Consider the following 23622-nt stretch of genomic DNA (forward strand, 5'->3'; position numbering starts at 1 on the left):
GACTCTCAGGTGTACGTTTTAACTTCCATTGTATTATTTCCTGTCTCATTTTCATTGCTTTATTTTCACTGTATTATTTTTTATGGTTACTTTCTACAATACCTTGGGCAAGAGATATTAGTTTTCCATATCCTGAAATTTTTTCTCTAAATTTATGGCAGCAACAAATTTATTTATTTATTTATTTATTTAAATGTTGAGTTTCTTTAGGAGTTTTTGTTTAAATTCCTCTACTTTTTTTAAAAAATTAATTTATTTATTATTTATGGGTGTGTTGGGTCGTTTCTGCGCGAGGGCTTTCTCTAGTTGTGGCAAGCGGGGGCCACTCTTCATCGCGGTGCGCGGGCCTCTCACTGTCGCGGCCTCTCTTGTTGCGGAGCACAGGCTCCAGACACGCAGGCTCAGTAATTGTGGCTCATGGGCCTAGTTGCTCCGCGGTATATGGGATCTTCCCAGACCAGGGCTCGAACCCGTGTCCCCTGCATTGGCAGGCAGATTCTCAACCACTGCGCCACCAGGGAAGCCCACAAATTTATTTTTGAAAGGTAACTATGTTTTCAAGAAGTGGATCGATTTAAAGACAAATCAGTAAATACCAGTGGAAGCGGTGGCTCAGCCTGCCTGGGAAGCTGCACTGACACCCGCCATCCAGCGCAGGGCCCCGCCCCTGAGGAGCTCCTCACCTGCTGGAACCGCGTTTCTCTGGAAGGACAGCAATCCCTCACTGCAGGGAGTCGGGCACACACATTGTCCCACCCAACCCCACCCCTGCATCCTCCCGTCCAGGACTGGTGACAGATGAAGCCGCCCGTAACGCAGCCTTGGGCAGGGAGGGTTCGTAAGGCCCCCCTGCCTGAGCGGGATTCTCGCAGGCAGGCTCAGACGCGGGCCTGCAGACCTGCGCTCACACACGGAGAACCACAGTTCCCTGCCATTTCCAGGACCTGCCCCTCTGAACCCGGGTCAGACCAAACCTAACAGGATCAGAGAGGTGCTCCTCCCTGTACTCAGGTTTGGGAAAACCCATAAGGACACCTTGTTTCTACAGCATCGTTTTTTTTTTGTTTTTTTTGTTTTTGGCTGCACCATGAGGCATGCAGGATCTCAGTTCCCCGACCAGGGATTGAACCCACACCCCCTGCAATGCAAGCGCGGAGTCTTAACCACTGGACAACCAGGGAGGTCCTGAGCAGCATCTTAGTATGATCATGTCCACAATTAACCAAGAAAGTTATGTTATAAATAGGGATGAGAAGAAGCTTTAATAAAACCAAGTGGAAGGGGCTTCCCTGGTGGCGCAGTGGTTGAGAGTCTGCCTGCCAATGCGGGGGACGCGGGTTCGGGCCCTGGTCTGGGAGGATCCCACATGCCGCGGAGCGGCTGGGCCCGTGAGCCACAACTGCTGAGCCTGAGCGTCTGGGGCCTCTGCTCCGCAACAAGGGGGGCCGCGATAGTGGGAGGCCCGCGCACCGCGATGGGGAGTGGCCCCCACTCGCCGCAACTGGAGAGGACCCTCACACAGAAACTAAGACCCAACACAGCCAAAAATAAAAATAATAAATAAATAAATTAAAAAAAAAAAAAAAAAACCAAGTGGAAAACTGAATGGAAGCAAAATGTTAACTGTAGAATCTAGGTGGTAGATACATGGTCACTATAAATCTCCAACTCCTCTGTATGTTTGAAAGTTTTCATTAAAACTGTTGGGAAAAAAAAATAAGTGAAAACAAAACTTGTCTTCTCCATGAGGTTTACATATTCCATCTGCAGCAAAAGCAGGAACTCTATTTTTAACTGGGTGTAAATTTTTAATGGCAGAATGACTTGACGCTTATTAAAGCACAGTCAAGATTACACTTGTATCTTTCCAAACTAGAAGATGCCATCAAACTTATGACTACCTACTGAGCACCTACTGCATGCAACATACAGTACTGGTGCCTGCAGGGATGAGGAGGTTGAAGATGCAGAGTTCCTCAGACTTCACATACCTTTTAGGAAACATGAGAACAAGTATCTTAAGAAGTTTAATGACTTCAACAAATATTTACAGGTTCATCATTAGAAAAAATACAGCAGACTTTTATGTTCTGGGTTCTAGGCCGACAGAGGACTGAGCCCGTCTCCCAGCAAGGAGCTTACTTTACTCCTGGTTTCTGGCAGCCCCAAGTCCAACCCTGGACTTAAGCAAATGTTTTAAATTTGCCAATTAGAAAAACTATTCCCCTCGGTGATGTGACAAGGGCCAGTCTTGGAAAAGAACACTCTAAAAGGCTCATGACTTAAGACTCACTATTTTGTGGTCATTTTCAACCATAGCCAGTCACTAGCTTGTAAAAAAAGAGTAACAAAACTGCGGCCAAACTAAAAGTGATCCATCTATTCTCACCTCCAACGAACATCGGCTTCTGAAATAGCCTGAGCTTGGCTAGAGCTTGGCTCTACTCATGGCAATCTTTCCTACTCGCCGTATCTGCCGATACACACAGATCGCAGAGCTGCAGGGCTGATTCATAAAGGGAAGGAAAAAGTTAGCTGTAAACAGTTAACTTGAATATTAAGACTTTTCTAGTGCACCTGCCTTTCCCTCTCTCTCAAAAAAATAAAAGAAAAAAATAACCAACCCAAAACAAAACTTTTCAGACCAAAAGAACCGGAGAGTTAATGGTCTGAATTCATCTGTGATCTGACTACCAAAGAATTTAAACCACTGAGTGCTGGCAATGTCTTTCAGTAGGAAACTTTATTTTGTCTTTTAAGAGTAGGCAAACATGTCTTACAGGATTATCAATGCCAGAGCTCCACACTCAGGAAGTTAATTTACACACCAGCCCCAAAGAGTAAAGCAGAAAAAGCATTTGGGATTGCAGGGTAAAAACACAACAGACTCTCATTTCAGATACTTACCAATCAGGAATTTTGAATTACATGAAATAAAAAAGCAACACCCCAAACCTATGGCTACTGGGGGCACCAGCTCCGAGTACTTCCCATGCAGGGGACTTGGGTTCTAACCTGAAGGCCACACATGCGTCACCCACTTGGGCTTTGCCCACAAAGGCCTGTCACTCAGAACAGGAACACCCCTGTTCCAGTCACCAGGACACCTGCCCTGCAGAACTGAAAAGCACTGGAATGTCCAAGACAGGAATGAAGGAAGCAAAAGAAAAACACATTCAAACTCTGCCCACCAATGCTTGGAGAGACTGCTGCTAGACAATCCACACAGCAGAAATACTCCCAGCTCAGGATTTCCTCTCCCCTAAGGGGCAAAATTTCTGCATTTCCCACAGGGCATCTGCAATCACAAATCAAAACCTAATGATGATGCCGAGCAGGGCCACCACTTCAGAGCTTACGGGGTGGGCAAGGGGAGAGACGGACAAAGGGAGCTTAGTAGACAATCTTCAAAATATTTTATTACAAAATACAGTACAAGGCTCGTAGAATGTTTCCCAATGTTCTCTAATACATACACTGCTGAACGAAGCACTGCAAAATACCTGGCAGTTGCCCACATGAATCTAAGAACTTCTATAATAATTTTAATCCCCTTAGAGCTACAGACGAAACCTGTAACCGGCAGTGGAATGGAGAGACGGACAGTCACCGTGGCCGCCAGGCTCCTGACTGCTGAACAATGACATCGTTTTCTCCAGGGGTTGAAATCCATATCCATGGCTGACAACCCACCGAAAGCTGGGACCCAAATTCGTACAGAGATGAGGCAGAGTGGAGAGAAGACAACTCTGGACAACCCACAAGTCTCCAGCCACTACTTCTTATTCCTGGGCTTTAGCTCTTCGGCTGCGTTACGTAGGAAAATGTAATTTTTCTTTTGGGGGTTATAAAATTCATGTCCCTAAAGGGGAAAAAAAAACAGTACCTTAAAAATTGATTAAAAATCAGGTTAGCATTTTGTGGGCACTTTTAACATGCCAAGTCCTGTGCTCCATGCATGATGCGTAATCTCTCTGGAGGAATAAAACAAGTAAATGGAGAGAAATAAAAGTCAAACGTTAAAGAAAAACTTTAATCCTCAGAGTAAAGGTTAAGGACTCAGTGGAAATGTCTTCAATGTGCCCCTTAGAAGGATGATCTTCTATATATTTATCTTTTCAGCACTGAGACTTCTGTCCACCTTCCACTGCTTTAATGCCAAGATGACTCCCCCTCAGTGAGCACAGGCTGGGGAGGGAGGGTGGCGGAGGATGGGCTGGAGGTTTCTCAGCACAGGAGACTTCTGGTCTGTGACGTCACAGGGAGCGGGGCAAGCCCCAGGATGCGCCACCCCAGACGCAGAGGGAGGCGAAGTGCAGGTGTCAGCGTGTCTGCTTGCGCCAGTGCTGAGGAGGAAGGGGGGCTGTGTGACACTGGGGGAGTCGGAAGCACCCAGCTCAGGCCAGGCTAGAAAGGGCTGTGAACAAGCCGAGGCCTGTGAAAACTGTCCCACAGGGAAAAGGAATGGCAGCCACAAAGCTAAGTGACAATGACAATGACAGGACTTATGTTTCAGGAAGACAGCAGAGTGGTGTGGGTAAGACAGATGAGTGGAAACCCGAGGTAACCAAAAGGCCTGGAACAGGGAGGTGGGAAGCGCCTCTGGGTGCGTTCTGCCGCCTGCAGTGCAATGATATGCTTTATTCTCACTCCTTGACAGTTACGCCAAGATAGTTCTAGAAGTTCTGCTCACCCAATGACCATTAAGTCTCATCGTAATACACAAAGTGCAGCTTTTCGGAACAGTTACGCTCAAGCAACAAGCTAATAATATTAATCATATGTGGGGATAACTGTCCTTCAACTAAGAACAATGGAAAATTCGTAAGCAACTTTTTTTTAAGTTAAAAGATTATAATTTAAGTGTTCCACGGTTAAGTTGACATTAATTGCTCAGATGAATTAATTCTGAGTAGCATTCAAAGCGATGAGCTTTGATTTTACACTGTTTTCAATTTACAACTATTTTTTCAACGCCTGAAACATGCAGAGCCATGAGTGTGATGTGAGTTAAACATGGAGTTTTAATGTGGCTGCAGGCTGAGCAGCTGAAGAAGAGGAGATCCATCGAAGAGGCCCACGGGGAAACTGAGGCCTCAGGCCACAATCTGGCTCCAACCCCAGCCAGGCAGAACCAAAAAAAGCACACTCTTTGCAAAACTGAGTGCGTGGCTTCCACAGGTGAACGGATGAACAAACAGTGGATACGTCGAGACACCATGGAATACTACTCAGCAGTAAAAAACAAACTAGTGACACATTCAACAGCAAAAAAGAGTACACAGTATATGAGGCCACCTATATAAAATTCTAGAAAATGCAAATTCACCTATAATGACAGAAAGCAGATCAATGTGTGCGTGAAGGAAAGGATTACAATGATACACACAGAAACTTTTGGGGGAGATAAAAATGTATGTTATCTTGACTGTGGTGAAGGTTTCCTGGGTATATACACAGATACTGAAACTGATCAAACTAAACTTTAAATGTGTGCAATTTACTGCCTTTCAATTACAACTCAGTAAAGTTGCTGGAAAAAGGCAGCTACGCGGCTCACATAAGCAAAGGCTCAGAGAGACTGCGCCTCCCACAGGCCTGAGCAGGCATCACAACAATGCGCTGAGCGGGCAAGATGTACCGCAGGTGAAGTGGACAGAGCTCCGTGACTGCCCAGCTCTTCTGAGAAAGAGAGAGAACCAAAGGCGACTCCGAGACTGACACCCCACTGACTAGGAGGTGTTTGCCTCAAAGAGGAACGAACACAGGAGAAGCCGCAAGCAGGAGGGTAAAGCGGGGGGCGGGGGGGGGGGGGGGGGAAATCCACCGGATTTTGATCTCCTAGGTTAAGGTGCTTAGGGGGTAGCCAGGGGCGGACATCCTGTTGGGACTGGGACACCGGAAGAAGTGGGGAGCGAGGTCAGGAGCCAAGTTAGACATGGAAGAGTCACCAGCTTAGGCTGGAAGAGCTGCTGCTTCGTGAATGCAGACACGCCTGGAGGACCCGAAGGAGAACCACAGAAAAAGGCCTGCATACAAGAGGTGGGCAGAAGAGCAGAAGCCACCAGAGATGGCGAGCAGCAGTCAGGAGAAGGAATACAACAGACCAGAGAAAGGTCAGAGAAACCAAGGGGAGGGGTTTGTGAAGGGAAGAGGAAGGGATGGACCGGTGCCCAGCACAGACAGCAAGGAAGCTTCTGTACTGGACAAGAACAAAGGCAGCAAGAACCTGACTACAGTCCAGGAAACTGAGGAGACACAGGTGGGGGAACAAAGAGGGCACGGGGTCACCACTCTGGACAAGTTTAACAGAAGGGAAACTAGGCTTCTTAACACTTGTTTTAGAAGAGGCGAAGTGTGTGCTTACAGATGGGGGAACGAGACAGGGGACAGGCAGAGAAGAACGGGGGGGGGAGGGGGGGGGAGGGGGGGGAGAGAGGGGGGGGAGAGAGGGGGGGGAGAGAGAGAGAGAGAGAGAGGGAGAGGGGGAGGGGGAGAGGGGGAGAGGGGGAGAGGGAGAGAGGGAGAGAGGGAGAGAGGGAGAGGGGGAGAGGGGGAGAGGGGGAGAGAGGGAGAGAGGGAGAGGGGGAGAGGGGGAGAGAGGGGGAGGGGGAGAGAGGGAGAGGGGGAGAGGGGGAGAGGGAGAGGGGGAGAGGGAGAGGGGGAGAGGGAGAGGGGGAGAGGGAGAGGGAGAGGGGGCCAGGACCAGTGAAGACAGACACGTGTGGAGGTGAGCAAGAAAGATACCACGGCTCTGGAACCCAAGTACCCAGGTCTGCTCTCTTCACCATCACGCTGGGATGACTCCAAAACACAGCCAGGACCCTGTCAGTCCCTAACTTCCCTCCTCCCCACACAGCAAACAAGCAAAGAGCCAATGCCTCTGGTGGAAGCCCCACGGCCTTGCTGAGCCCTCTTCACTCTCGCCCAACAACCCCTGGCATCACCGGATGACTCGGACCCCCCCGAGTGGCGGCCGCTGGGTTTATGCTGACCAAGCTCTTGACGTGGGCACGTTCTCAGGGAAAGCATGACAGGGAGGCCCTGCTGTTTCCCTTTGCAGTGAGGTGACGGTGACATGCCATTTGCAGACACACAGCGTGTCTGGGGAGGCTTCGCGACTCAAACCCAGGCCTTCTGACTCCAGAGCCTGGCTCTGCTGCCTGACGGGGCCCAGCGCAGGTTTGGGAATTCTCACCTTTGACCAGTCGTAGCTGGAAGCATATGCAAATATGTTTCCGTTGTGATTGAAGCAGCAAGCCGATATCGGCTGATCTAACTGTTCCGAAGTTTTTAGTTTTGTTCTGGCATCTTTGTCCCAAAAGCTGAATCTACCATCAGATCCCACAGTTGCAAGGGTGCCATGAACAGGATGGAACGCAATTCCATTTACCTACAAATGATGGATATGTACAATGAGAAGCAGAGGCAGAGGAGGGAGGAGAAATCAGGTTTTCGCCAATGCAGACTTCCTGGTTCAGTCAGGACACAAAATGGAACAGACGGTCAGTTCAGTAGAGCTGGCGGCCCGCTGATCACAGGATAAACTAGCCCCACTTCCTGAACCAATCAGCAGCCCAGGACTGAATCTCGCCTCTTGTTCAAAACACAAGTCAGCAGAGGTTAATAAGTATGTAAGCTAGTGACACCAAGGAGCGAACCTCAGGAAAATGCCTTTTTCTTTTTCAGCAAACGGCAATTTCCCGGTTTTAGCTAAGTGTATCAACTGTCTACCAGCACTCACAGAGGTGGAAGTCGCTCCCCAAAACTCCTAAGCCTGCATTCAGAAACAGAGAGAACGAAGACGGTCAACATGTTCATAAAAACAGAAAACTGAAACCTCTCACGTAAGCCATTTATCTCTGCACGCGAACACACACAATGACAGTGATCTTTTCTGATCCCATAATGACTCAGCTACCCACCTCCAAGTCTAGTTTCTAGACACATTCTCAGGGTTACAGTTTCTAAAAACGTACCGCGTAAATGTCCTGAGGAGCTGAAGTGTTGGTTCCGTTAGATCGATGACATTTAAAGGTGAAGTTATCTTTGGCACTGAAAAACAAAGGCCCAACTTAGTTTTCCTTTTTCAAAAAAAGCTTCAAGTGAAAATCTTCAAGCTGATCAGGCCTCACTTACGGATTTGGGGGGTTGATGTAGTGAATGGCAACTCTCCCCTCAATGCTTCCCAGGGCAAAACCTGTCGGCTTGTTCTGTTTGTCTTTAAAAATAGCCACACATCGATGCTACAGTTGGGGGGGAAAAAGTATATCATCACAATGTAAGCTGTTAACATTCCATAACTAATGTGACTGTAAACAGCTTTTAGGGTTTTGAAAGAACCAGAAACAGTATTTCTCAAATACGGTAAAGAAGATAACTTCTATTCCTCCAGTAAGCATTATTTTCTTTTTACCCAGCCACGTGATTTTATGAATAAACCTCGGACCAAGTGCTTCCATCCAGGCACTGTTCTCCCTCTGCCACCCTAAAGGCCCTGCTGTCACTGCAGCAGGGCACATGGCCCTCAGAGCCCCGCCAGGTCCTATTCTGCCACCCTGAAGGCCCTGCTGTCGCTGCAGCGGGGCACGCGGCCCTCAGAGCCCCCTCCAGGTCCTATTCTGGCGCTGGCCCCCTGGTAGGTCGGGAGAACATGTCACTTTGATTCACAGCCCACCACTGACTAGGCGAGTGCCCTCCAGCAAGTCACCCAACGTTCCAGAGCCTCTGCATCCCCAACTGGAAAAGGGAAGTAGTGTCTGCCTGTGGAGCACGGGGGACCAAGGGTCAAGCATACAGTGGACGCGGCCAGAACTTTCTAAACCGTGCATAAGCTATGCAAAAGCCAGACACTGCCCTTGATCCAACACTGAGTTTGAGGGCCCAAAGGAGGGTTTCCTGGACTTCACAGAAGATCCCACAGCAACAGCCCACGGCCCAGCCTCCGGGGGCAAAGGAGCACAGATCCACATTCTTATTGTCATTCAAGAAGAGCTGCATTAAATGTGGACAGAGGGAAGGAGAGAAATGAACAGATCTGAAACCACATGCAGGGTAGAAGTGAGCTTGGTGGTTGATGAGATGGGAGAGGAGGAAAGGAGGGAGAGTGAATCAAGGACGACTCCTGATTTCTGGCTTAGACAACTAAGGGGCGGAGGCCCCATTTAGTGAGATGCAGAGCACAAGGGGAAGAGCAGGCTGGGGTGGTGGGAAGGGGCAGGTAAAGACTGCTCACTCGGCAAACACAGAATGCCTTCTATTCAGGCCTGGCTCCAGGTGCCAGGAATGAGGCAGCAATGAACACAAAATCCCTGCTCTCACTGAGTCTATGCTCTGGTCGAAAAAACAAGATGAGTAAAATCTACACGTACGTATATATAAGACACACACACATATCTCTATATATACATAGCCTGGGGAGAATGAGCAGGGAGGATCCTGAGAAGAGGTAACATGATCTGCAGAAAGTGGTCCTGGGTTTGGCACGGGTTTGGCTCTTGGGCTGAGACATGAGGAGGACGCAAAGGAGCTGTCAGACTGTGGGTGTCCTTGTCAGGAGCACAGAGGCAAGGCCTGCTGGGGATCCAAGTCTCCAGCCCACAAGGCGTACCTAAGCAACAGCAACGGCCGGCAGATGTAGAGAAGGCAGTGGCCAAGGGCAGACGCCTGGGGAACCTCAACATGCAGCAAGAACCATCAAGGAAGACAAAGCAGCAACCAGAGAGGCAGGACCTAAGAGGCTGGCATTACAGAAACCAAGGACAGAGTTTTAAGAATATGTAATAAGAACAGCAGCGAATGCTGCTGCCACGGTAAGATGAGGGTTGATGAGTATCCCACTGGAGCTACTGATTAGAAAGCCATCAGTGGCCATGCCGGAAACAGTTTCAGTAGAGTAATGGGGGCAGAAGTCTCAAAGAGGGTGAGAGATGAGTGGGAGGTAAGGGAACCAAGAAAGCTCACGTAAGACACTTACTTGACTTCAAAGGGAAAAAGGGACCGAGGTGGCAGAGGATGTGGGGGTCAGAAGAGGCTTGTTTCCTAGGATTGGACTTGAGCCTGGTTCAGTGCCAATGAAGTACAAGAAGAGGGGAGATGAGACACAGGAGAGAGGCAGGTGGCTGACAGCCTAAGGCTCCTGAGAAGGCTCACCTAACAGCTGGGAAAAGGCAGGGAAGATGCAGGTGTAGCCAGAGTTCTAGATGCAGCAGGAGGACGATGGGGAAGTTCCCAACCATCAGCTTCTATGTTCTCGGAGGGAGTGTCCAGGGGTCTGAAGAGAGTGAAGGAGATCTAAGAATCTGTGGCAGGCAAAGACCAAGCTAAAGATGGAAGCTGTGGATTCACGATGGAACCAATCCACCGAGGTGTGCACCCATTCAGCAGCATGCAGCGAACCCGGGGGATGTTTGCAGAAGATGGTATTTACTCACTAAATATTTGTGTTTATATCCTTAAATTCACCCCCCTCTGAATGTCTGAAAGTACAACGATTTCCATATGTGGCCACATGGCCAGATTGCCTGCGACAAGTGCTAAATACGAGCTTCTTGATTTGACTTGTGACTCACCTGATGTTTCAGCGGAGATTCTATCCTCCTGAATTCAGAAGGTTGATTCTCTAACTGATAGACAATCAGTCCCCGCTCTGCAGTCGCCACCACAGCCATAGGGTATATCTGGAAAACACAGGAAAGCAGAGACGTGCTTAAAGTGGACTGTGCTCTTTTTCATACCAAAGTATTAGATCAATTTTTTTTAGAGTCACAAAAGTAAGTCTGAATTTTTTTTCAAGTTTAACAGTTCAATGATATTATCACATTTCAAGGTAACCTAGAGAAATCGTATTTGAAAGTAGAACATTCATATCTTTTTAAAAGACTCGTTTTTTAAAACTACAAAATATACATTTAGAAAATGTACTGAGAAATAGAGAAGAAATGAACATCACCTCTGTCGCCCCATCAAATGATAACTGCTGTTAGCATTATGGTATGCTAACCCCCGTGTTTTTTCCTGAACATTATACAGGTGTGTATATGTATGTTTCTATATAATGCTGATCCTTTACTCAAAGCGTGTTTAGTGAGCACCACCCCACACATTTTCCAGAGAACACTAGCAGTGGCCACATATCTAACATTCCCTCAAATGAACCCACCACAGGGTTCACTTAACCATGTCTGTCTTGTTGGGCCACTGGGTCACTTCCCATGTTTTTACTATATTATAGAGAACAAAAAAATTTGCATCTTTACTTTTCTCATGATAAATTCCTAAAAGTGGAATTACTGGGGCAGTTGGTATAAAACTTCAACTTATTGCTAAACCAACAGAGAAAGTTCTTTAGTTTCTATCCCGCTCACTCAGAGACAGTCACCAGAGCTCTGGCACCACACCACCAAGCTACTGCCAGTTCTCCTCCAGCCACACAGCGCATGGCATTCTGGGGACAGCGTGGCATGTGGCTATCTGCCTATGTTCATACAAGTGACTAAAAAAATGTGACATCCAGGTTTCTGTAATTCTGGAACATATGCAGCACAAAAATCTACAGATTTAAGACGACTGAGGCAATCCAAACTACATCCCACGTCTATTATTAAAGTTTGAAGGGTTTCTACATTACCCTCTGATTGCAAGATATCATAAGGTAAGAAGTGCCTTTTTTCTTCTTTTTTTTTTTTTTTTTTTAAAGGAAATAATTATTACTAAGTTAAAAATTCCTTACCATGTCAGCACAGTAACACCTTTCAGGGAGTTGTAAAACCATCATAGGATTTGATGATCGTGTATCCCAAAACTAAAAGACAAAAAAAACCCAAAAAACAAACCCATAAAAACCCAGTAAGTGACCATTCAGAGCTAAAGTCCAAACAGTGCAAGAATAAATATCGGGCTTCCCTGGTGGCGCAGTGGTTAAGAATCCGCCTGCCAATGCAGGGGACACGGGTTCAATCCCTGGTCCAGGAAGATTCCACATGCTGCAGAGCAACTAAGCCCATGGGCCACAACTACTGAGCCTGAGCTCCAGAGCCCGCGAGCCACAACTACTGAGCTCGTGTGCCACAACTAATGAAGCCCGTGGTCCGCCACAAAAGAAGCCACCGCAATGAAGAGTAGCCCCCGTGCAGCAACGAAGGCCCAATGCAGCCAAACATAAAACTAATTAATTAATTTTTAAAAATAATAATAAAATAAATGCCAATCTTGGTCAGGCCATGCAGTCCCTCAACAGTATATTATACCTTCAAAGTCTTATCCCAGCTCCCGGTCATCACACAGCTGTAGTTTGGTGCTTTGATCCAATGTATGGTTTTAACAGGAGCATCGTGCTTTCAAGATAAAACCAAAATACACCAAGGTGAATGTAATAATATGCTACACAGCTTTGGTTCTGGAAATTCAAAGAAAAGGAACCTTAAATACTGAGGTCATACCAAACAAAAACCAAAGGATAGTTCAGCCCTTCCCCATGACCAAAACATTCAATGTAACATCAAGAGCATGTATCTACCTTCCATTCTAACGAAATTTAATTTGATTTTAACCATAATTAACTAGCATGTGAGAGTGAAAGGGGGAGATATTCAGAAATAACTCATAGGGAACTCCACCACGGTTGTATCACTTAGATGACACGCATTGAGAGACTGAGGAGGTGCTTCTAGCACACAGTGCTGCGATCTCACGGTACAAAACACCTTCCTGAAAATGTCTCGGTGTCAAGAGGCTCTTCCTCGCCAGGCCAGACCCTCCGGTTCCAGGTTCTCTCGTCTTCCTCATTTCTGCTTTTCTTAGCAGTCTTCACACAGAACCTGCCTGCTGTCCCGAGCAGACTGTAAAAGCTCCTGGCATGTGGAAGGGTCCCTCTTACTCACTGCTGCATCTCTACTCCTAAGGACAGTGCCTGGAGTATCACAAGCATTCATTCAATACAGACTTGTCGAATGAATATGTGACCAAATGCAGTTGGTACAAGGCAAGCCACACATGGGTGTCAGAATGTTGAGAACCAGCTGTACCATTTACAGATTTTAATGTCACTAGCTCCTTATTATGCCCTCCTCATCCACACACTACGGAAGACCCATGACAGAACAATTTATGAAATACTAGTTAAAACGAGAATGTGTACAAAATTGGTGCCATTTTTGTGCTACAGAGGTTTCTGGTATATTTAAATCTAATTGATTTGGAATGGTCAAACTGCATCTTTCCTATCATAGAGAATTATTGTAATTAAGGAATCATCGCAACCCTGGGCACCAGCCTTGCCCAGCCTTCCTGCAGAGGGTAAGTTTTTACTACCTGTGCTATCTGTATCGCCTGGTTACTGTTGAGGTCCCACATTTTGGCAGTTTTATCACATGATGCCGTAAATACTTTGCTCCCATCCTAAAATAAAATAGAAAAAAATCTGACATTCTAAGAAAAATAAAACCTCTATATGAACATCTAGATATTAGACTGAACATACCGAGGCAGGTTTTATTTTGCAATTTTAATTTTTCCAATTATTTGGGGGCCAGAGTATTGCAAGCTACAATATCATATACAAAACACATTTTCTGCTCTTTTTAATTGTTAATTTTTTCTAAGAGATAATATGTAAAAAGGTCAAAAAAACCTGAACAGCATTTAGAATTATAGAGTGAAAACGAAGTCTCCCCTGACCCCAGCTCGCCGCTCAGAGGCAGCCGTGGCCACTGGCATGTCCTCCGGGAACAGCCTTTGTACATCCTGTATCGATGTGTGTTACCTACCAGGAGCCACTTCAAAATTTTTTTCTTATTTTCATCAATTTCAAGCCTTCACAAAAGTTGCAAGAATAATACAATGAATACTCATAAACCTATCACCTAGATTCACCAACTGTAAACACTTTGCCACATTTACTGTATCTCTTTCTACCCGCCCCATTCCCGCTCTATACCACACGTACAATCATTATTACTTTTCAGCTCAGTATCTCATAGCATTCTAAAGTGCATGCAATAAAACTACACTAATTTATGATAGTCACCGGTCCAATGTAAACTACAGAATAGCTTAAAAAATTGGCAGTCACTGTATAGTGGTTTTAAAATACATACAGAACTCATAAAGTCGGTCAGTCAACGTGAAGCACAAGGTAATTTAAAAACAAAAAGTACTGAGTTGAAAATTCTAGACCAGCTGTCAACAAATTTTTTCTCTTAAAGGGCCATACAGTAAATATTTCAGTCTTTGCAGGGCAAGAGGTCTCTGTTGCAACTCCTTAACTCTGCTGTTGTAGCTTGAAAGCAGCCATACACATTATGTAAATGAATGATGTGGCTGTGTTTCAAGAACAGTTCATTCACAAAAATTGGTAATGGGTCAGATTTGGCCCACGGGCCATAATTTGCTGACCCCTGCCCTACAGTACTTCATTTCTGGTTCCACAGCTCAAAGATTTACCACTATCTTCCCCTAGCAAAAACTTCTTCCCATTTGAAGTCGCCAGTTCCCCACGCGAAAGAAGAGAGAAAACCTTCTTCTCTATTAATGAAGCTATGAGGGCAACTGCACAAATCCTTGGAAAGATGCTAACGAATGGAGTGGGATGCCCCGAGGCTGAGTGGAACGCTGGCCCCTCAATCTCATAAAATGCCAATCCTACCAGCTGCAGGATGCCAGGCCCCAGTGGACACACTGAGACAGAGGCCAGTCTATCAGACGGCTGGGGCACAGAAACGAGATTCCCAAGCGCTCTCGACTCAGCTCCTCTCAGGTCCACCTGCTGTGGCCAGACCGACCGTCCTCAGACTGCCAGAGAATCACCCTCAGCAAGTTTGGCTTTTACGCCTCAAGCGTTAACCGTGGCTCTTCTGTGCTGCTGTGCCTTTCCACAGCTGCCTTCCTCTCCCAGGCTAGCTCCTATTCCTGTAAGCCCCTGTGAGGGAGGCTGTTAAGTGCATGGGCTCTGGAGCCAGGAAGGTCCAGGTCTGGGCTCAGCCTTTCACCCCCTGTATTCCCTCAAACAAGTCTCTTAACCACTTCCCACAGGTGCCCCGCTAGTCTTTACGTGGCTGAATCTAGCTGTCACTGATTTCCACTACCTGCAATCCTTCTCTGTTTCTCTACGTCTGTCTTAACAGATCATGAGTTCCATAAGCACAGGATTCGCCTACCTCGCCTACTCTGACTTCCACTATATCCCAAGTGCTTAGCATACAATAGGTGCCTGACAATTACTGGAACGAAATAATGTTATTACCTGTTGTAAATACTATTATTATCCTCATCTTATAAGTGAAAAATCAGACTCAGAGAGATTAAATAACTTGGCAAAGTCAAAAAGTGGAGATAGAGCCGAAATTTGAACCCAGGCCTGGAATGGATGAGACAATGCTCTAAAGCTATATAAGCAGATGGTTTACTTTTAAGATTCAGCTCAATTCTTGCCTCTTCTGTGGAGCATTCACAGCCCCCTTCCCAAACTTTAGAGCTGCCTTCTGGGTTCTGCCCACCCAGCACAGTGCATCCTGCCTCTCTCAGAACTCAGCTCACTGAATTGGAACTCTTCATGTCTATGTTTCAATGCCTCCACTAGATGGCGCACAACTCTAATGGAGATGGAGAACGGAAACAGGCGGTACACATCTCTGTAAAAGCCAACAGCTACTCGGTAACATCTGAGCAACAGAATTCCGGTGTCAGTTAATTCTATTTCTTACCATACTTGATAAGAAACTTACAATTCTGATCTGTTACCTGATCAGTAAAGAAAGACAGGCAAAATAAATTAGAAATATTTAAAATCTATTCAAGTTGCTATTTTTCTACAGGTAAATTAAAACTATTATTAGTCTCATAATAACCCAATCAGACATGTCAGAAATACATTTTACAGATAACAAAAATGCTTTAGAGAAGGCTGTCAGAGCTAATGATTAAAATGGGAGCAACTCTGGCTCCTTAACCATCTCAAAATATTTATAAATAGTAGAATCATTTCCTATTTGAAAGCTAAGTAAGATCACATAAATGTATGGTGTGAGTAGTTTGATATTTCTCATAAAGTTAAACCTATATTACATATGACCCAGCAAGCCCACTATTAGATATTAATGCAAGAGGAATGAAAACTTATAGTCACAGAAAATCCAATATACAAATGTTTATAGCAGCATTATTCGTAATGACCAAAAATGGGAAACAACCCAAATGTCCTTCAGCTCGTGGATGGTGAACAAAGAGTGATACATCCATACCACGGATTACTATTCAGCAATAAGGAAGACAAACTACTGCCAGATACAACAACCTGGATGGACCTCAAATGCAGTGTGCTCAAAACAGCCCGATTCAAAGGGCTTCTGTTTATGACATTCTGATAAAGGCAGAACCCCAGGGACAGAAAACACATCAGTGTTTTCCAGGGACTGGGGGCTGAGGAGGATTTGACTACAAAGGGCAGCAGGATATCCTTGGGCTGATGGATCTCTTCTATATTTTGACCACAACTCTATGCATTTCTCAAAACTCACAGAATCATACACTAGAAAGGTTCAATTTTACTGTTTGCATATCGCATCTAATGAAAAAATTTTGCATGAGCCTGAGGAGGGACCTTGAGGCTTAGCTTCCTCAGCACAGCTGCCCCAGACTCTCAGTCAGGCCCCTTTGTTTTCTCACTTCTGCAGGGTTCAGCCATCAACAGAAGGGAGGAGAGAAAGGCCGGGCTGTCAATCCTGGGCTCCTCCTTTAGGGAGGGGTGGGTCCTCCACAGCTGTGGCTCTTGCTGTGCGTGACTTCACCATCCCTGCTGGTTTCTTTGTAAATGGTACCTTCATTAAACTCCCCAATCACCCACCCACTCCCCCAAAAAGAAAAATAAAGAAGAGCTCAGAGCTGAATAAACTTGAACACATTTACTTACATTGCTGATGTTCAGGATTTGGGAGGAAAAAGACTTCCAAAAAAATGAAATATTTCAGAAGTTTAATAATGGAAGAGGATTAATTTTTCCCCTAGGACTTATTTTCTGGGACAGTAATTTCTAGTTTTAAAACAACATAAGCTCATGGAACATGCAGAGGTAGGAAAGGCTTTAAAAATTTGTCTAATCTCTTGCTCAAGGAAATATGTCAATAAATTAATGGATTTTTTTAATGTAAGAAAAGCTTTCAGAGAGTTTAAAGTTAACATGACTAAAGTTAACTGACTACATTATGAGTATCAATAAATTACTATATTTAAATTCAGAAACAGCACTTCTACAATGTGTATACATACTTGCTATTTGTGTTTCAGGTTATATAAAAACATACATACATTTATATACACTCTGAAAACATGAAAAAACTGAATGAAACTTACATCACTCCAGCAGACATCTAGCACAGGCCCAGTGTGCATCTGCTGGGCTTTTGGAATAGTCTGTCCACTGTCTTGAACTTCCCAGCATCGAACCTATAGTAATAAAACAAATTAACGCAAACAGCCAATTAATGATACATTATATGCATTTTAAGCCCTTTGCCCCAAGCCATAATCAGATAAACACAAATTTACATTATAGACATTTTTTTCCTATCAAATTAACAAAAATAAAATGAATAATACTTGGCGCCAGCAAGGATAAGCTGAAACTTGTACTACTGGTAGGTGTGTAAATTGGTACAGCTCTTCTGGAGGATATTTATCTGAAATCCTTAAGTCTGTACCCTGTGTCTCAACTATTTCGGGACTTGAGGATTTCCCATGATGTACTTTACATGCGTTATCTGAATTAATCTCTACAACAGCTAAAGCTCTGTGAACTTAACTGTCATCTCCATCTCATGAAACAGGACACAAGGCTTAACGAAGATAACTGGCCCAGGTCCCATATCCAAGAGAGTGGCAAAGCCACAATGTGTTTATCTGATCAGGAGTGTGGTTGAATGTTTCAAGATTACTCCAGCAGGCCACTTGCACTCCTTTGTGAAGTGCCTCTAAGCACCCTTCGCCTATTTTTCTACCAGAGTTTTTATCTTTCTTTTCGTATGCTATGATTTCTTTTTGGTAAGTATAGTGTCCGTGCAGGATTTATGCTATATCTAAAGGTGAAGAAACTTTAACATATGCCTGAAGAACATTTGCAGGATGCCTAGAAGGGAAATTTGTGTATACCGTCATGGACAACTTTTATTTTCAATGAATACTACAGATCTGGGAATATACTTCAAGATACTGAACTAGAGTAGGAATTTTTGAATGACGCATATGGTCCTGCTTTCTTAACAAAAATCGGCACAAGAAGTGATGCCTGCCATTCAGACGGGTTCACACTCTAAACTCGGTGCTTAAAAAAAGCCACGAATAAGCCTGAACTCTCTGCTTCATTCACTTGGAGCAAAAAAAAAAAAAAAAAAAAAAGCTAACTGTGCCCATACAAAGAGATATGACAGAGAGAACACGCGTTTAAGGAGCACTTACATCGTTAGCCCACGATCCTGCAATAAGAAAGTTCCCCGGCAAGGTTGGTGGGCTAAAAGATAGACAACCAATGCTATCATCAGGAGAGGATGTGACTTCAATATCCTGGGGTGGAAAAAGTCCATGTTAAAATGTATACATCGTCACAATTCAATTCAAAATTGCCTCCTTTCTCACCAGCACCTCATGGTGGCCTTCCCTCGTGTCAAGAGCTAAGTGAATCAGACCTTTCTTACTCTGATAGAAGCGGGGTGTAACTAAGCCAGTGAAAGCACGGGCGCTGCCGGACTGCAGGCAGCGCTCTCAAGGCAGGCCACAGCCGCACTCCCCAGATGACGGCCCACCCGCTCACTCTTGCCCTGAAGTGCTGCATCACAGCACCACCGGCCTCCCTCCGCCACAGAAATTCTGAGTCAACAGCTGTGGGCTGGGCCCTAGGAACCTGCAATTTTAACAGGCACCTCGAGGGATTCCAGTGATCAGGAATGTCAGGGGGAACAGGACACTCGTCCAGGGGACATGCAGTTTCTCTGCTCCAGTATTTGAGAAAGCAGCCTGGACAAAATTTCAGAGTCTTCACCCCCAAAGGAGGCTCCCAAGCCATCTGGGTTTCTCTCGCTGTCACCAGCGTGGGGCCCCCTGCAGCGTCTCTACAAACCCATGCAGCCTCAGGTGGTACCTTCATAGGGTTGTGATTATCTGCGGCGGCGCTGCCGAACATGCTGGCTCCCCCCGTGCCGAACCCGGAGGCTGCTCCAAACAAGCTCATCTGGGCCCTAAAAATAATGGGAAAAGCTAAGGACAGGGCCTCTCCTAAGTAATACACATCGCTGAGAGGCAAGATACAGACAACTAAGTTATGGAAGGGAAACAGAGCGTAAATAAATAAACGGCTTGATCTCAGCCTTCTCTCTTCTGAAGAGATCTAAATATGCGATAAGCAGAGTGCTTTTTAAAAATAAACTTTCTATTTTAGAATAGTTTTTAACGGAAAATTCTTAAGACAGAAGAGTTCCCTGGGCTTCCCTGGTGGCGCGGTGGTTAAGAAGCCGCCTGCCGATGCAGGGGACACGGGTTCGAGCCCTGGTCCGGGAAGATCCCACATGCCGCGGAGCAACTAGGCCCGTGCGCCACAACTACTGAGCCTGCGCTCTAGAGCCCGCGAGCCACAACTACTGAAGCCCGCGCTCTAGAGCCCGCGTGCTGCAACTACTGAGCCCGCATGCCACAACTACTGAGCCCGCGCTCTAGAGCCCGCGAGCCACAACTACAACTACTGAAGCCCGTGTGCCTAGAGCCTGTGCTCCACAAGAGAAGCCACCACAATGAGAAGCCCGCGCACCGCAACGAAGAGTAGCCCCCTCTCGCCGCAACTAGAGCAAGCCCGCGTGCAGCAACAAAGGCCCAACGCAGCCAAAAATAAATAAAATAAATAAATAAATTTAAAAAAAAAAAAGAAGAGTTCCCATACACCCCACATCCAGTTTCCTTCTTAACTTTGTCACAATTAATTCAGAAACACTGACACGTTACAGCAGAGTATTTTTCAGTCACCAGGTAAAAAATAAATTCGCTCATTTCTTTTTACACAGTTAGAGACATGCTGCTGAGCACCAGGAACACAACTGGAAACCAGCAGAAGGCCCCATTCCTCCAGCTTCCCACTTAGTGACAATTCACTGTCTTCATACTAATGTCCGCACTCTGGAATAGATCAATATCTCTGCATGAAGTTACTTAGAAAAGCAACCAACCCTGGCAGCGATCCTAAGAGTTTAAAAAAGTAATCCATTTTGGTCTGCTTAAGTAGCAAAAGGTTTGGCATTACGTTTTGGGCATCTGCCCAGCAAGAATCCCCCCACTTTGAGTTTTCTCCTGGGCACCACAGTCTAGCAGGCCCACCTGGGTTCGAGCCATGCCTCCACCACTCACCAGAGCTGGGACCCTGATCTCACCAAGCCTCATTTTCCCTACTCTGCAAACACAGAGAATATTAACACCTTCTCCAGAGTTGCTCTGAGGATCAAATCAGATTATCTATGTAGAAAGTGCAGTGTCTCGTGCATAGTGGGTCATAAACAACTTTCCCTTTTTTCCTTCCAAGGAGAAAGTCTATGTATTATAACTCTGATTCCTCACATACATTGATGCCACATTTTCAATTCTGTCATTGGTTAGTAAATTTTTACACCCAGAAGCCTACCGTATCAGCAACCTCTCCCAAAGGAGGCTAGCAGCTGAGTGACAAAAGTGACTAGCCCAATAACATACAGCTCATGGGACAGGAGATAACAAGAGTAGCATCTCTTAAGCAGACAACACAGAATGGGAAAACTGTGAGGAATTCTGGGGAGACATTTGAGTTTCCCGAGCTTTATGAAAAATCATCAAGTGTAGACCTACTAGGTCTATGAACGCATTAATATCTCAGAAAGCAGCCCTGTGCGAGGCCGTGGTGCTTGCTGACCACCTCTGCCTCAAATGTTTGAGATGTATTTGAACCACCAGTTAACTGCACAAGCAAACAAAGGAATGACAAGGCTTCTGCAGTCAAGTCCAGGAACTAAATATATGATTTGGGGCACATTATTTAGCCTTGATTTTTTCGTCTGTAAAAACAGACCCTGATATCCACTTCACAGAGTTACAAAAACCAAGTGAAGTTGTACACACAGTGCCTGAAACGCCTGTCCCTTCCTCTCTTCAACCGTCAAGTTTGGGAGAGAGCATTTCTGCCATTAGGGATGAACTACGGGAGAACAAGGGCCATCGAGCGTTAATCAGCCTACATGGGCCACATGTTGTGCAGGACACCGAGGACCCTCTAAACGTTCGGAAGACAAGTGTACGTCTCCAGCCTACCGAAGCGCGCGCTCCTTGCCTCCTTGCTGCACCCCAGCTCTGATGGCTTCCTCTCTGCCCCTGAACAAAGCAAGCTCCTCCCAGCCCTGGAGCATTCCTAACAGCTGTTCCTCCAGCCTGGGATGATCCGCCCTCCCCCAAACCCCCAGCTGTCTCAGTTTGAATCTTCAGGTCCCACTTCAAAAGGGGCCTCCTGCGAACTTTTGAGGGTGATGGAAACGGTCTAAAACCGCACGGTGATGATGTTTACACGACTTAAACTTCCCCAAATCATCAAAATGTACACTTTAAACGGATTATCGTGTGTAAGTGACATCCAGTGAAGCTGTTAAAAGCATCTTCGTAAAGGAAGGCCCCTCCCAGAGGCTTCCCTGCCTTCCTAATGTTAACACGTTGGAGCCTCCATCGCATCTCCGTCTTCTTCACAGCACCTGTCCCCATCTGGAACTTGGTGGCAATCAGTCGCCTCCCCAGGAGTGCGCCAGCTCCACCACGGCAAAGAGCCGCCTGAACGCTCCCCTGAAACACACCTGGCCCTCAGCACAGCGCCTGGCACTTCACAGATACTTGCCTGGGCACAGTGTGTGCACGTGGATACAGGACTACTTGATGGAGGGAACAGAAACAAAAGAACCAGTTCAGAGAGCCATAAATGCAACAAAGGAGATGAAACCGGTTACCGTGGGGGAGACTAAAGGGGGATGGCCTTCCGCAGAAGAACGGTCCGGGAAGGTCAACGACGTGGCTTGTGTCTTATGAGAAGCCAGACGTGTGACGAGGAAGGGCAGAGGTGACAGAGGCCGCCATCCACTCTGTGACCCTTCCCGGTGCCTCGGTTTCCCCACGAGAAAAACGAGGGGGTTAGACCGGAGGTGACCCGTAAGGCCCCTTGCAGCTCTGACGTCCCTCCCAGGGGCCACTAATGGAGTTCGCCAACAGTCCTGCTCGTGCCCCAGCACCTCGCGGCGGGCCGCACTCGCCCGGGAGGACCCGGCCTCTGCGGCGCCATGGCGGCTGGGAACGGGGGGAAGCGGCACGGGGCCTACCTGAGAGTCGCGCCGCGGAGGGAAGCCGGCGACGGGGAGCGGGAGGAGCTCGGGAGCCTGCGACCCCGCTCGGGCGCGGAGGAGGCGGTAGCGAGGTGGCGGGAACAGGAATCCCGGGAGCCTGAGGTTCTTCTCACGCCGGTCGAGGAAACGACCCTAATTACCGCGGAGACACTGCGCATGCGTCTCCGAACCACTTCCTGTGTTGTCCGGAAGGCAGGGAAAAGAAGGAAAAGGCTGCTCCTCCCTTAAGGGAGTTGCACATGCGCAAAAGCGCTATTGACGCCAAGAAGAAGTCCTCGTGCCAGCAGTTTGCGGATTGGTCGAAAGTTGGTGTAGCCGACGTAGCGGCAGAGCGACCGCTCTGATAAATCCGCGGCCCCGGCTGGCGAAGGTTAGTTACAATTTTCTCCTGTGAATGACAAGTCTAGCAAAATTACGATTGCCGCCAGTTCTCAAGGCCATCCTTCGAGAAGCTGATGGGACGCTGCCTGGTTTCCTGCCCTGGCCTCCCTATTTGCGACTGGGGTATCTTGAGCCATCTGGTCTCTTTGGACTTGTTTCCAGCTGTGAAATGGGGATAATGATGCCTAACTTCCAGGGCTATTCTTAATTAGGTTCAAGTAAAGTAACACACATGAAGGCCTTTTGCTAAGTGTAAGGTTCCATAGGAATATTAAGGGGCTGTTATGACGCACATGTGCCAACTCCGAATATTTCAGGTGGTTGCTTTTTCCCCCTTTAAGAATGTCTGAAGGAAAAAAAGAGGAAGGGATCTCCTGAGGTTGTGGTACATACACTGACCCTTCTCCTTTACTACTCACCGTGGGCTGCGTACCAAAAGCCTTGACATCTTCAGGGAGCCTGAGGATCCGCGGGACCTGGTTATAAAATGCAGTTTCAGAAGGTCCAGTGTGGGCCTGAGAACCCACATTTCTAGCAAACTCCCTGCTGAGGTTGCCAGGCCATGGACCGCAGTTGAGCACCGAGGATCTAGATGAGGTGTTTAGAATCACTTGGGGAAACTTTTTAAAAACTCTGATGCCTCACCCTCAGAGATTCTGATTTAGTTGTTCTGGGGTGGAACGAGGGAATTAATATTTTTTAAAAGCTCTCCGAGTGATTCTAAGATGCAGGCAAGGTTCAGAACCTCTCGTCTAAATAATGATGATAATAGTAATAGCTCCTTTAAGCACTGGATACTCCATCTCCTGTAATTTCTTTACCAAATGGATCAATCATCTCATAGCATCTCTCAACTCTCAAA

The 23622-nt window shown here is 46.5% G+C and overlaps 1 protein-coding gene across 1 annotated transcript; it reads right to left on the reverse strand.

Annotated features, from left to right (window-relative positions):
* Positions 1 to 3399: 3399 nt before the first annotated feature.
* RAE1 (ribonucleic acid export 1) lies at positions 3400 to 22529 on the reverse strand. The gene is made up of 12 exons (XM_068524402.1): positions 22356 to 22529; positions 19127 to 19223; positions 18448 to 18552; positions 17347 to 17439; positions 13312 to 13398; positions 12249 to 12335; positions 11732 to 11803; positions 10572 to 10679; positions 8140 to 8246; positions 7980 to 8055; positions 7199 to 7393; positions 3400 to 3862 (listed from the first exon to the last, which is right to left on the reverse strand). Exons 2-12 carry the CDS (start codon positions 19214 to 19216, stop codon positions 3776 to 3778), a joined length of 1107 nt encoding a protein of 368 aa, XP_068380503.1. The 5' UTR covers positions 19217 to 19223; positions 22356 to 22529; the 3' UTR covers positions 3400 to 3775.
* Between the last annotated feature and the right edge of the window lie 1093 nt (positions 22530 to 23622).

This window comes from Eschrichtius robustus, chromosome 16 (assembly GCF_028021215.1).
Source record: "Eschrichtius robustus isolate mEscRob2 chromosome 16, mEscRob2.pri, whole genome shotgun sequence".
Classification (NCBI taxonomy): Eukaryota; Metazoa; Chordata; class Mammalia; order Artiodactyla; family Eschrichtiidae; genus Eschrichtius; species Eschrichtius robustus.